The sequence below is a fragment of the Mycteria americana genome, chromosome 5 (genome assembly GCF_035582795.1).
Source record: "Mycteria americana isolate JAX WOST 10 ecotype Jacksonville Zoo and Gardens chromosome 5, USCA_MyAme_1.0, whole genome shotgun sequence".
In the NCBI taxonomy this organism is placed as follows: domain Eukaryota; kingdom Metazoa; phylum Chordata; class Aves; order Ciconiiformes; family Ciconiidae; genus Mycteria; species Mycteria americana.
In genome coordinates, this window is record NC_134369.1 from 33,203,592 (window position 1) to 33,217,728 (window position 14,137).

Consider the following 14,137-nt stretch of genomic DNA (forward strand, 5'->3'; position numbering starts at 1 on the left):
ACTTGCCGTGTCCTTGTTTTCTAAAAATTTTAAACTTAGTTAAATTCACATTTGTGTGAACATAATGTTCATACAAATGTTGACCAGGACCTGCTGAGAAACAACCTGTAAAGCTGTATTATAACAATCATAGACCATTGCAGAATTATTATGCAGATTGTGCTGTTTAAGCACAGATAGGTCAGAGTTAGAAGACGACAATGCATACACAGAAACTAAAACACTAAAAGTTTGAGCTGGGTTGCCTAAACTTTGGCATTTAATTCTGTACCTAGGCATCTCAGTACAGTGACCTGATTTTCCAAAATGCACAACACCTATGATTCTAAGCTCATGCCTCAGAAAAATTAGTCCTATTATTTAAATACCAAATTTTAAATATTTAGAAATTTAGATTTAAAGCTTTTAGACAAGTGGGTAGCATTGTCAATCCTTGAGAAACATATCTTTGCAACTAGCCTTGGTGAAGATAAATCAAAGCAGAATTTGTAGGGAGTGTATCCATATTCTCTAGTTTATTTCACACACGGATACTGAAGTACTAAAGAGTCTGTAGCTATACCTGTCAAAAAAGTCTGAAAAGATAGGCATTAACGCTCAAACAAATAAGCAACTGTGTTTAGCTTCACACTTCTCCTCCTTTTATAGTAAAGCCATTTCCTTCTTTCTGGCTTCCATCTATAATTGAGATACTTTAAAAAAAAAAAAAAAAGGCAAGGCAAAGAAAAAAATAACTACTGTAGTTAGTGGTTGTATTTCTCTCCAGAATGGATATAGGTATTTTTTCATCCTTAGACTAAGAATTTACTCTGTTGTCCACAAAAAGTAGCTATTTTAACTAAAAGTGTTCTTTTCACCAGTTTCCTTTTTTTCAGTGTTCAAGAGTATGGGAAGAAAGCACAAGGCACTGTGCTAGCTCCCCATACAAAATGGATAATTTTTTTCCTGTTTTCTGTGTTGTTCAGGTCAATCCCTATGGACTGCCATCTTTCTAGGAAAACACAATGCTATCACTGAACTGCTACTTACCCACTGGTGTACTGGCAAACCTCTCTACAGAAAGACTGTGCAGACCGTGCCTCCTCACTGTTGTCAGATGATCGAGCAGTAGGGGATTCTGCACACAAAAAGATTAATCCCACTGTAAGTGCACTTCATTTGTGACACACTTCTCTGGTTTTTTACATATACTGAGCTGCTCTTTTTTTTTTTTTAAATTGCATTACAAAAATATTTCCACTTTATTTTGCTTAATTCTTTTCCATTTGCTGTTTTAAACCTAACAAATGTTCTTCTAAAACTGCATGCTATGAAGAAGAATCAGGATTACTGCCTCATTGCTCATCCTCACGTAAAAACCGCTTTCTTCCCTTGAATGTTTGAAGTTAGTCCTACATAGATTAAGCCACAGGAATTTATTTATTTATTTATTTATTTATTCCCATCATGCTGAAGAAAAAGGAAAGTAGTAGCTAGGAAGCCTGTAGGTTACTGACATTTTTTAACAGTAGTATGAAGTATAGAGAAAAGTTAAATTCTCTCCTATCAGTTTATAGGATTCTGTATTTCGGCTCTGGGTTTTTACTAGGTTGAAGGGTAAAGAAAAGTTTATTTCCCAAATCCCTGCTAACTGTCACTGTACAGCTCAGAGTGCTGCTGCTGGGCAGAGCTTTGCTTCTCCTACAAGGAGTGAAGAGGGGAAGTTACCACTCTGCAGTGACTGACTTGAGCAAGTACTGATATATCAATAATTATTTTGTTTTCTGTGCTAAGCACACAGAAGTGATATAATAAAATCCTCTGAAAATGACGTAGTGCTATTTATTTTTTACCAGAAGACAGTTATTACTACCTAGCACTAAATGTCATTTATTATGAGGAAGTTTATACCTGGAACACACTAATGGTGTCCATCTATTATTTTTAAGAAATTGTGTAAAAATGCCAGAATAATCCAACCCAAACACCCCTCTACCTGTTGCTGAAGAGACGACGATTTGTGTTATGTGTGCCAGTGTTGTCAGATGGAAGAGGTAGAGGTGGTTATAGGCTGAACTAATTGATGAAGGTTGCAAGTCTACAGCATCCTCCCAGTATAAAGACGGAAAGGATAACACAACTCCCACCTACGGTGAAAGGGAAGGAGCAAATATTAAAGTAAGAGAAATTTGGTAATAGCTACATGGGTAATAGAAATTATATTCTCACTATACATTTATATTTCATTTCTGTAGTCAATTTAAATATGTTCATTTATCTTGCTAGTTCTAATTCACAAAGTGTAGCAAAAACTCATTGGAAAATATTAACCATTTATGCCCCTCCAGCATGTAGGAAACTCAGATATAGTTCCATTTGTAATTGCCAGTTTAGAGATACACCAAGAAAGCTTGTCCAGTTCCTAGAAAGCTTAATTTCTGGTTTTCGACACAAGACAAAGCACATTGAAAAAAGTTAGAAGTGAGACCAAGCATTAGGTAGAAAGGCAACCAGGGCAAAACAGGTTTTATTTTGGTGGGTTTGGTTTTTTGCTTGTTTGGGTTTTGTTCGCTTTTTTGTTGTGTGGTGGTTTGCTTTGGTTTTATTTTTTTTCATAGTAGAAGAAACTATAATATAGATTTGTAATAAGAACAGAAAGAAGAGGCTAAGAAGAGTAAAGAAGGTAATGAGAGTGAATGTGAAGGAATCAGAAGGTATGAGAGGCCTATTGAGACAAAGGGAAAGTGAGGGAAACAAGCTGAGTAGGTGCATTTCTCAGGGTTTTTTTGGAGGTTTGATAGCAATGGAGGTGGTAAAAAGATGATTGAGACTGCAAGCATGAAATTTAGTAAGAGTGAGACAGGAAAGACTTGAAAGCTAGAAGAACAGCAGAACTAAAACTAAACATTCGCATATAGCAGCCATATGCAATCATTTGCTTGTATGCGGTGCTCATGTATAATCATTTGACTCATGCAAGTGAGCAGATAATGCAGGACTATCTACAGGGTAAAGTACACAAAAATCCATGCTCCAAAAAAATAGCATTAATATGAAGAATAAAATGAACCTGCTTACCAAAACGTGGAACATATCTACTTCTAAGAGGGATGGAGTGTCCTCCACTTTAAAGTTTGGTAGAAGAACTATAAAATAAAGATATCAATTATGCATTTGATATGCATTTTCTTCTTTTGAGTTGAACTGCAATATCAGAATCTGATTTTAGAGCCTCTATCATTTCTGTGTTTTCATCAAAAAAATGTCCAAGTCTCTGAACTAAGGAAGTACTAATTAACTGCTTGCCACTTACTTAATTGATTGTGCATCTGTTTAGCTATTTCTATATGCCCAACCAGCTCACAATTTTGATGACTGTATCTTAAAAATTCTGAGATAAAATTCTTTGATTTATTTCTCCAGCTCTAATAAAGCACACACAGTGTTAAGGGTGAAGTCCACAAACGTACTTAGGCACTGCAACACTAGATGCCTCACAACCTACCCCAATACAAAAGCCTGTACCACACCTAAGAATCCTATCGAATGGAAGGCAAGTCAAAGAGTAGGATTCACAAAGGCCACCATGCTAACCTAAACAGTAAGAAACATGGAGGATAGCACTATGTGTCTCAAACTAGCTCTCCCTGAGACCAAAATATCTTAAACTAGGCTGCAAGCAGCCTTTTGAAAGTACTAAAAAGGCGAAGTCTCACAATTAAGAGAGAAATACCTGTTTTGTGGCTTTATCCACCTGTTTAGCGTAGAATTTGAATAATTTTGAACAGTGCCAGAAATAGATTGTTAACCATCTGTAAATATTCCAGATCTGAGTATCTCCAGGCCAAGGTAATCTGGGATAGAGGATTTTTTGGGGACTTCAGTGATACAGGGCTGGGTTAACAGAATTATTGATTACTTAAGTTCAAGCAATACTCCATGATTTCAGGCAACATTAGAGAAATTGAAGTTAGCACTGTTGTCAGTAGTCTAACCTTTGCTTCTATGCTGTATTAATGTGTGTGCCATTTTGCAATAGAAACTTCTGCAACAGGAAAGGTAGTAAAGAAAAGGAATACAATACCTCCTAGAAGACGAATCAGATGTTTCTGAATCAGGACCTGTGGTGATGTTGTTCTCTGAGCAGCTGCAAACTGCACTAATGCTTTAAGGCCACTGTGCTAGAGCGCAAGAGAAAATGGTTGGACAGGAGAAAAGGAAAGATATAATAGTGAAATAAAGCTGTAAAAACATATCTACTTCTACAAACAGAAAACACATTGATAAGTGAATTTAATATGAACTTCCATGTATAAGTAGAAACATTATTCTTTCAAAATGCTCTTTATGTTATCAATCTAAACATTGAGAGCTATCCATCAACAGAGAATGATCTGATTTTAGCAGTTTCAACAGTTTTTATATATGTGTGTATTTTTAAATATATATATATATATATAAAAACCACTTTTTTGTTTAAAATGTATTGCATATCTTACTTGCCCATACCTGTCTATTTTGTAGAGATCCAAATAAAGGCTTGCCCTCTGTTTCCAAGAGGTTTTCTTAAAATTAAACACAGAAAAAATTAAGTTGCTTTGTTCTACAGGAACTAACATAACATTTTTGTTAGAATACACTTAGTCCAAGATTAATTTATTCTTAGTATATGTACTACTTTTAAAGCTCAACTTTATTCAGATAAGAGAATTCTCTTGAAAAAAAATCTATCTTAAATGGTACTGAATGTTTCCCACATTAATGGTTGTAACAAGCTTTTAAAAAACATTTGGTTTTCAGATCTTGCTAACTAAGGATTTAAAGGAACACTGTTTCACATGAATGATGATAAGACATTCCACGGATTTAGTTGTATTTTCAGTTACCTTATACAATGCTCAAAAACATCAAGGTATGTTTACAGGGATGCTATACAGCCATCTTACCCTCAGATTTGCACTACTGCTTTTGACTGTAGTTTAACAAAAATATTTTGAAAACAAAATTCCCAAGCTGGGATACAATTCAGCTTTCCTCCCTGAGTGCATTGGTTCTGAAGGGATAATAAAGAAAAAATAAGCCAATAAAAACAAGAAATCAAGATTAACTCAATTGAGTAAAAAGGTATCAATTCAAATGTTTTTTGTGCTTTAGTCACTTTTCAGAGATGAATCAGTACACTTCAAGATCTTGGAATTTTTTTGTTGTTTTTGTTGGGGGTTTTTTGGTTGGAAAGTGGGGGTTTTTGTGTTTTGGTTTGGTTGGTTTTTTTTTTAACCACCTAAACAAAAAAATGAAAGTGTTTTAACTGAGCACTTCCATACATCGGTTCAACACACAACATGTGGAATTTCTGAGGAAACATGGGAAAAATCAGATTTGTATTTTTAAGTGTCTAGCTTTAGGCAATAAAAGCAATTCACATCCCTTGGGTCAATGATGCTTTGAACCTCTTCTAGAGACTCCACTAATACAGGTAGCTAAGGTTCCTTGTCTAGGCAGCTCGGCCACATACCCATTAAATGGTTTTAATAATGCACCCTATGACTAGATTCAAAACCAGCATACTAGAAGCTATGTGGGCAGTTTTGCTTTACTATTTCATGGAAGCCTGCTCTATTTGTAAACAAAAATGAATCCAAGGAAGTGGTGTGGCCTAGGATAGGTCAGACTGTCACAGTAGTCCCTCTGGTTTTATAATCTTGGACTGGTAAGGCATCTGAATTTTCCACTTCTGACATAATGCCTTTGATATCACATCTATGATAACAGTTACTGCATTTATACACTTGCTGGCAAACTCATCCCTGACAGCCACCAAGGTTTTTTTTAGGTATCAAATGAAAATAATCTCCAGAGCATTAAGTGCATTAATGTTAATAGAGCTGGGTGGCTTCTAGCCCACTCCTGATCCATTTGAAAACTCTGATAAAATCCAACACTAAAAAGATGCAATCAGTTTTCATTACTATTTCTGCCTTATCAGAATATTCCCAATCCTCCTAAAAACCTTTTGAACTCTTGATATTCCAGTTGGGTCAAGTCCACTATAGATTTAAGGTAGACTACACTTGTACCTCAACAGCTTCATCAAGAAAAAATAGCATACTTGGCAAATCGTATTTATGGAGATTTACAATTGCATTCTCAACTCCTTCAGCATGCATTTCAGACTTATCTCTTGCCTCTCTCCCTGCCTGGAAGCCAGCCACAGATTTCTCTACGGCTTCATGTTTATTACACAAACCTCTTTGTGTATATAGTGCAGAAATGAAATGAGACTGACTGCTAAACAGGTATGTTATCCCCCAAAATACAATCATTTTTATGGTAATTATTTTGCCTTCAAAAAGAGATTCATGCCAGAGAATGTTTGGGGGGTTTTTTCCTACCAGGTATCTGCTTAGCAATTTCAAATACAAAAAAAAGACTGTATTTCTTCTACAAGTTCCATGAGAATTCTTTGAGAATAGAGACAAAAAGAAATAATGAGAGAGGGAGTACTATTTCATAGCTGTTAGATATTTAGCTGTGTAGGAGATGCCTGCAGGTCAATGATCTTTGGCAGCCTAAAGATATTCATTGAACATGCTTAATGTTACAATTAGTAATGTGGAACATGACCACCCCCTGCTCTTAGATTAAACTCAATGTTGGCATTCTATACCATATTTTATAAACTACCATCTAACAAAAACATCGTATTATTTATATTGGATTAGAGATTATAATTCTATTATTATATATGTAATTACATATAAAATACTTTGTTATACTATTATGCATTGCTCTTATTTATGTAGAACTATTATCATTATTTATACCATCAGATTGTATAAAATTATACAAATCAAACAACTGTAAGATTTTGAGTCATAGGAAGGAATAAACCCAAATTATGCTTTACCTATACACTGGATGGTAAAAGCGCAAGTGCTCCAGGTCATCATAGGAATCCGGTAATCAGCTTCATTTGGAGCAACTTTTAGCCCAACTCTATAAATGGTGGTGGCAAAGAGAATAAGCATCTCCTTGATACTGCTTGAGTATTTGGCTCTGCAAAAACAAGCCAAGATAATTTCAGTCTGAATTATTAATAGTGCTTACTACTTACCAGTCAATCACTAACAAAGTCTAAGTTATTTATGAAAGAATTCTTGAATACAAAGGCCCTTTGTCTGTACAGAGGACGAAAAAAATTACTAGCTTCCAGTAGTAAACAAGTACCTTGGCATAATAGGCTCTACAAATTGAGAGATTAAGAGCTGCGAGGCTCGAAGGAGTCTATTTCTGTATACTGTATTATAATTTGCATTCAAAAATGCAAACATTTAAATCAAAGTAAAATACAATGAAAAAAACAAATGCAAGTAAGCAAGTGTAATTATAAGTGCTGGAGTGAAAATATACCCCATCTCATAAGGCACTAAAAATGGCAAGAAAGACATTTCAGATGTGTTTTAAAACACATTTTTTAGCATTTAAGCTCCTTTCAGTTGACATTGGCTTAGTTTATGTTAATACAGTTATATGCAGAAAAGTGCCTAGGCAGAAACACATACAGTTTTAATGGCCTGTGGTTTTTCAAAGTCATACACAGAACTTTGTAACAGAAATATATGACATTCATATTAATTCTCCAAATCTCTACAGCCAAAACAATTATACCACAAAGTCTGGGGTTTAGCCAGGCTCATACTTAAACACCACATTCTTTAAGTGCAAACTATAAAATCTTTCCCATGGAGATCAGTTATCAAGAAAGAATTTAATTCAACTTTCTGACGACATTTTTACAAATAGCAGATATGTATAACTACTTTGCATAACTATGATGTCAGTCAGAAGTAGCAGAAATAGAGTACTTATAGCATGATCTAAAATGAAGACAGCTAAGAACACTTCAAAAGTATCTATCCATTCATTCTGTTTTAGTGGGAGAGCTCTTTTGCCCACTGGAATAGAAACAAGACAACACAGCCCTACTCCTTTGAGTAATTTATGCTACATTATTACATTATTGCATCCAAAACCAAGTGAAATCTATTCCTGAAACGGACATATAGCAGGAAAATTAAGGCAGATAGACATTAAATAACTTGCCTAGAGGCACAGGAAGTGACCCAAATCACTGGAATGGTGGATTGGAAGATTCCAGACTCCTAGCTTTGTACCAAGAACATAAGGACGACCAGACTGGATTTGACCAAGAGGTCCATCTAGCTCTGAATAGATCTGATATTCAGTGAATGCTTAAGGAAAAGCATAAGTAAGCCCATATTCAGACCAAACAAATCATATGCCTTTCCTTCAATACAAATCCTGAAGTATACCTAGGTTATTTTAGGGAGAATTAACATAATGCAGAGAGCACTTCCAGTAACACTTACGAGGACTGAACTCCAAAACTAAGGATGGAATGGAATTCCAAAGCAGAGTTCCCCATTCCCTTGTTGGCGAAAGCTGGAAGATTTTGTTTCTCTCCTTCCAGAAAAAAAAATAATTAGATACACATTCAAAACCAAAAGTTGTTACAGTTTTTACAGCAGTCTAACAAAAGTAAGACTTGTTTTTATTTTAAACTGGTTTGAAAATAATTCTAAACAGACCTCACTAGCCAGACCGTCTTCTAACCCTCGTCAAGTAACATTTTCTTCTACTCCCAGAAATATGAGTATTAAAAGTAGTGCTTTGCTGGTGAGGAAAACGAACTTTCCTGTACTATAAGAGTGCAAGGAATATGTTGATTCTCTGTACTGTCTGTTTTCTAAACACTCATACATGTTTTTATTTTGGCCCTTTAAATTTAATTTTTCTTTTACTACATCACAGTCAATACAAAAGTTTAATTAACTCTGTTAGTTGCTGGCTGTCCTCTCCAAGTGTACATAATTTTCTACTACAGGGAAGATGGAAAGAATTTAACAGAAACCAGAAAATTGGTGAGGGCACTGTGAAATCAAGACATCAGCTCAGAAAGGCTGGCATATTAGATATCCCGCAGAAGAGATTCAAAATTAAGATAACAAACCTTTAGCATTTTTCACACTGTAGCCCGATATCCTGACTATGATAATCTCCAGCCACCTAGCCAAGGACAGAATTTGAGCTACTGCCTCTGCATCCTCACTGAAAACAGAAATAGAAAGCAGGTTTTACTTTAACACTCAAAGAATCACCTTATGTTTAAAAACAGAGGACACATTTAGATCAAAACACATTAACTCAGTATTTGCACAGTTTTGCTGGCTTTGTAAGTTTTGAGCAAACAGTACAAAATGAAGTGTTAGGCTAAATACTAGATCTAGATACTTTCTCATTTGGTATCAGCTCCAAAAAATAGCCAATCCAAAAATGCTTTAAAAAAAAAAAACAAACCTGACTGCCAAAAGCAGTATATTTGGCTGAATAGTCAATAAGGAGATATGCAGTCCTTTATACAGATTAGGAAGGTCAGCCCAAGTTTTCCTTCCAAAAATTTGAAAAGCTAACCAGCCCCAAAGTAATTTTTACTTTTTTTTTTTTTTAATTAAAGGCTATACAATCTAGTAATTCACCTGTTTATTTTTTGAGCCTGCAATGGAACGATAGGAATCACAGTATTGCACAGAGATTTGCAAAGTGGACAAAGATACTCTCCATTCTCCAAGTCAAATATCTGTTCAACATGCAGACGTTGCCGAAAGTTCAGCTGCATGGCTTCAAAGTACCTACAACATTGAAAAGGAAATTACTAGAAAGTGGAATGGCTCAAATGTGACATAAAACAAATGTTCAAGTAATTAAAAGTGTTATTATCTAGCAAATACCTATCCAAGCCAACAAACACTTTTCCTTTGATTTATAAGTCTTTTGCGTGCTTGGATGTGAAAATAAAACCAAACCTTTGAGCACATAAAAGAACTCATGCAAAAATGCATGGTATACCACTCATGCAAAAATGATGCCAACTTTTCCTTGCTTTTAAGATCCTTTTAAATTTCATTAACATATTTACAGGCAAGCATTACTTAAGTTTTCTACTCTTCTCTCATAACATCTTCAACACAATTAAACGTATCTAATATCTTTCATATGCAATTCACTACAGTAAGTTTGAAACACGGATTGTACATATTTTTATTTAATTTTAGGAAAAACTACTGATAACATTTATTGAATGAATAACCAGCTATTCATGGCAATGACTGAGCCTCATGACTATACAATGAAACAGTAGCCTTCTTTTAACAGGAAAAGAGGATAATTTATATTACAGTATCACACCTGAGCTATTTTAAACTCAGAAGGAAACTAAGAAATAACTATGATCTTTTTACAGGTTTCATTATAATTTTGCCCCCTCAGTGGAAGCAATACACCTTCAAATTTCATTAACATCTCAGTGGTATTATTAGGAACAAAGATCCAATATTGAAATCTTCTTGCCTGGATACAAGCAACTAAATTCAGTACTAATGTTCAGACTGGGTATGGAGGCTCTTAAAGACAGATATGAAATTATCTAACTTCTGCACTAAGGTAATAACTAGATTTTTTTGTTGTTGTTTTGCGTTAAATCATACATCTTAAGTGAAAAAATAAAATCCCATTTAGGTGATAAGAGAAAGTGTGCGTGCAGGGGCATCTGCAGAAGTTCTGATGATTACAGAATATTTAGGAAAGTATTCTGTTACAATCAAAAAAACCATACATTTATTTTCCCACATTCAAACAACTACGTTTTTGCAAGCAACTCCTCTTCCTCATACATGGCAACTACAAAGATATTCCATTCATTTGAACTCGTACTGTTTTAGAGAGTATTTTGCAGTATTTTTAGGCTGCACAAACACTCTAGAGAGGCGTGGCAGGCATCGCTTGGAGGAATATTAGTAAGTTAGAATGTCTGTTATGTAATAAGTAAAAGACTATACTCAAACCTTCTGTGCCATCCTGTATGAGAAGAGCCTGTTGTCCATTTTAATCCCATTTACCCATACAGCAAGTCATCTTTTCTTAAAAAGAGCAAGGGAACTGAGCTCCAATGTTGCACTACTTAGATCTACGCAGATGTAGATGGATCTGCCAAGAGCAGATGTATTATACTCAAGGAACATAATTCTGTATCATTAAGTGTGTGCACCTATTTATTTTGTACTGATGTTTTATTGTGAAAAAACATTATACATATACATATAGAAAAGTAAATGATAAGCACTAGAAGTTTAGTCAGATTTTTTTAAAAGTAAAATGGCACAAGTACAAACAACAAACCTCAAGAGATTGTTTATATCATACAACAACATAAAGTAGCTTGCAATTGCATGACCCAACTCTCTTTGTCTGTTGATAATACTTCAGTGGGATTTTTCTATTATTATTTCACACTCTTTATCTTGTTTAGACTTGCCAGACCTATGTGGAGTCAAATGCAGAGAGCATTAGTTTTGCTCTCTGTAATCCCACAAATGTAGCTGCAACAAGGATTATTATATTCTGCAAGCTAAGTAACTTGGTCTTTTAATATTTCGGGTTGCATTCTAATCCAAAACACTTGGTCTAAATTGTGGGCTCCCCATAAAAATAGAAATCTAGTAAAGTTTTTAAGCACTGTATCAATTCTTCCCTCTTCCCTTTTATTAAGTTTGTTCACCGACAGGGGTGGGTGGGGGTGGGGAAGAAATATTGGTAGATGTAACCATTCATATTCTATTCTAAATGCTGGATTCTCACCTACAGACACACTGGAATAAGTGAGCTTCATCCTTTAAGTACTGACCTGGTGACAGAATTCCAAAGTACTGTTGCTATAGAACGCTCACCTGGAAGATTCCTAGTGGTTCTCATTGGATTGCTAAAAATAAACCTATTAGATATGGTTTCTTATTCTTGACCAATTTTACCCCATTGGTTTTATTTGCATAAATTAGTAACTACTTAGAGATTCTTCTTTGGGTCACAGAAGGCACTAAAAACTTTTGATGATAATTTTCTTCATCAGGCCAAAACTTCTTTTGTGCTATATTTCATTTTTAGATGAGTACAAGTAGTTTTGACTCCTTAATTAAATATCCACTTACTGTACTGTGTTTTCAGTGTGCACTTAGATGTTTTGGAAAATAGATTAATAAAAAAAAAAAACATTAAAAAGCTGCAAAGACACATCCTTACTTCTGCCAGCAGGCTGCATGCATCACATGACCACAACTTCCTGTGTGGGTCCCACATGGTAAGTCAGGGTGCATGAAGAGAGGATCTAGCGTATCTAGAAAGACACACCAGAAAGAAATTATTGAAAGAACAATAACGTAACTTTCCATCACTATGAACAGAAATGAACAACAGTATTCTGTGAACAACACAAAACACAAGCCTTCAGATTTTATTTTCCCACTGTTCGCACAGTCACATTAAAATCCCATTTGGCTAGCTTTTCCAGACCAATACTCCAGCAAAGTAATCACAAGACAGAACCCACTTAAACTACTGAAGGCTTTCCACTAACTATGAAGAAAAAGATGACAAAATCCAAAAGCAATAGTAAATTGGTTAAAAAAGAAAAAAAAGAAAAGGGTTCTTCAGTACTGGAATAGATCTATGGTTGGATTCGCTATCACTGAAGTTTTTAAATTTATTTGTTATTGTATTTTTTAAAATGAAAGAAAATGAAACTACTAAGGACAAGAAAGATTAGGGATTTCTCCAACTAATCCCATGTATTTTCAAACCACTGACATGAACAGCACTACTGAATAACAAAGTCAAGTGTATCTTTTATTAATCTTGCATAATTCTTAACAGCAAAAATGTTATGAGAATGTAATGGCGTCTTTGTGCTGCATATGCACTCGAAGTGAGATTCCATTTTCCCCTTAAAGATATCTAGATAATACTGAACTGAACACCAGCAGTCCTCCAAACCTTATCTGTTAATAATCATAAACAGTCCACCAGATACACCTGAATTTGACAAGGAGCGAAAAAAAAGGAGGAGCGAAAAAAAAGGAGGAGCGAAGAGAAAAGAAAAGGAAACCACCACAAAAAACCTAGCACCCAAATTGCACTGAAAACATAATTCTATTTGACAGCAGCTGAAGCTGCTCTAAATCAAATGGAGACTGAAATAAGAAAGTGAACCTTGGTATAACACTAATTTGCCACTATCTGCACTTCTGCTGTGGGAACAAGCATTTTTCCACTTATTGAGATCTTCAAAGAAAAAAAAAAAAAAGGCTCTTACAGGCTTACTTCTCACTGATGAACTGCAGAGGACCATGCAGTAGAGAGTAAGTGCTATAAATAATATCCAGAAGTGGCTTTAGGAAAAGGAACTTCATCCCCCCCCCCCCCCCTTTTTTTTTTCCAATTATTTCAATAGCCCAACATGTCATTGCAGAAAGCTTAGAAGTGTATCTGACTACAAGAGCATAGGATTCTATTTGTACTTCACAGTACCACAGAGGAGAGGAAAAAAAATTGATGCAATTAGTACATGGCCTAGATAAAAATTCTATACAGCTGGCTCAAAATTGCCATTATCAGTAGTTTGCTGTTAAAAAGAAAAATGGATCAAACAGGATTCTGTACGAGTCTGTCCTGGGTCTAGGACTATTCAGTATTTGTTAATGACCCAGAGGAGGAAACACAAGACATCTTAAGCGAAACAACTTGGTAAAGGTTTGCAAAGGTGACAGAGAATAGGGTAATACCCTGACGAAGTAAGAAACAATGCTGAACGTCTCTTTACTTTAGAATTCTATTTGATAACATTCAAGAGTGTACTTCTAAACTAAAGCAGGAATAATGAACTGCACAAACATAGAATTTAAAGGTATTTGCTAGACAGTAGTGTCATTAAAAAAATAGGACAGAGGGTTCATTTTGCTTTATGAGCTGACCACGAATCAACAATACCCTGTTATAAAATAGAAAAAAAAATATTTAAAAATAAGTAGGAATTCAACCTACAAGTCGTAACATCCTTGCCACACAATAGCAGCAAACTAGAAAACATGTTGAGAGCACTTACAGACCTCCAATTTTATTATCTTTCAACATTGCATCCTTATTCCTTATGTATTAGATAGCTTAAATAAGCAGGATTTGAAAAAAATTATTGACTCAGCTTTATAATAAGATATGGGCAGATACATAGAGAATGTATATTGATTAATAA

At 35.0% G+C, this 14,137-nt stretch overlaps 1 protein-coding gene across 4 annotated transcripts in view; it reads right to left on the minus strand.

Moving 5' to 3' along the window:
* The window catches only part of UBR1 (ubiquitin protein ligase E3 component n-recognin 1), a 75,403-nt gene that overhangs the window by 6,810 nt on the left and 54,456 nt on the right, over positions 1–14,137 (minus strand). For all 4 annotated transcript variants that reach the window (XM_075502823.1, XM_075502821.1, XM_075502822.1 and 1 more), the window contains exons 31-40: positions 12,133–12,226; positions 9,537–9,689; positions 9,011–9,108; positions 8,370–8,463; positions 6,887–7,035; positions 4,489–4,544; positions 4,064–4,160; positions 3,058–3,125; positions 1,976–2,126; positions 1,030–1,117 (exon numbers count right to left, since the gene is read on the minus strand). In XM_075502823.1, the coding sequence (XP_075358938.1) occupies positions 1,030–1,117; positions 1,976–2,126; positions 3,058–3,125; positions 4,064–4,160; positions 4,489–4,544; positions 6,887–7,035; positions 8,370–8,463; positions 9,011–9,108; positions 9,537–9,689; positions 12,133–12,226 (1,048 nt within the window). The remainder of the gene's footprint in view (positions 1–1,029; positions 1,118–1,975; positions 2,127–3,057; positions 3,126–4,063; positions 4,161–4,488; positions 4,545–6,886; positions 7,036–8,369; positions 8,464–9,010; positions 9,109–9,536; positions 9,690–12,132; positions 12,227–14,137) is intronic.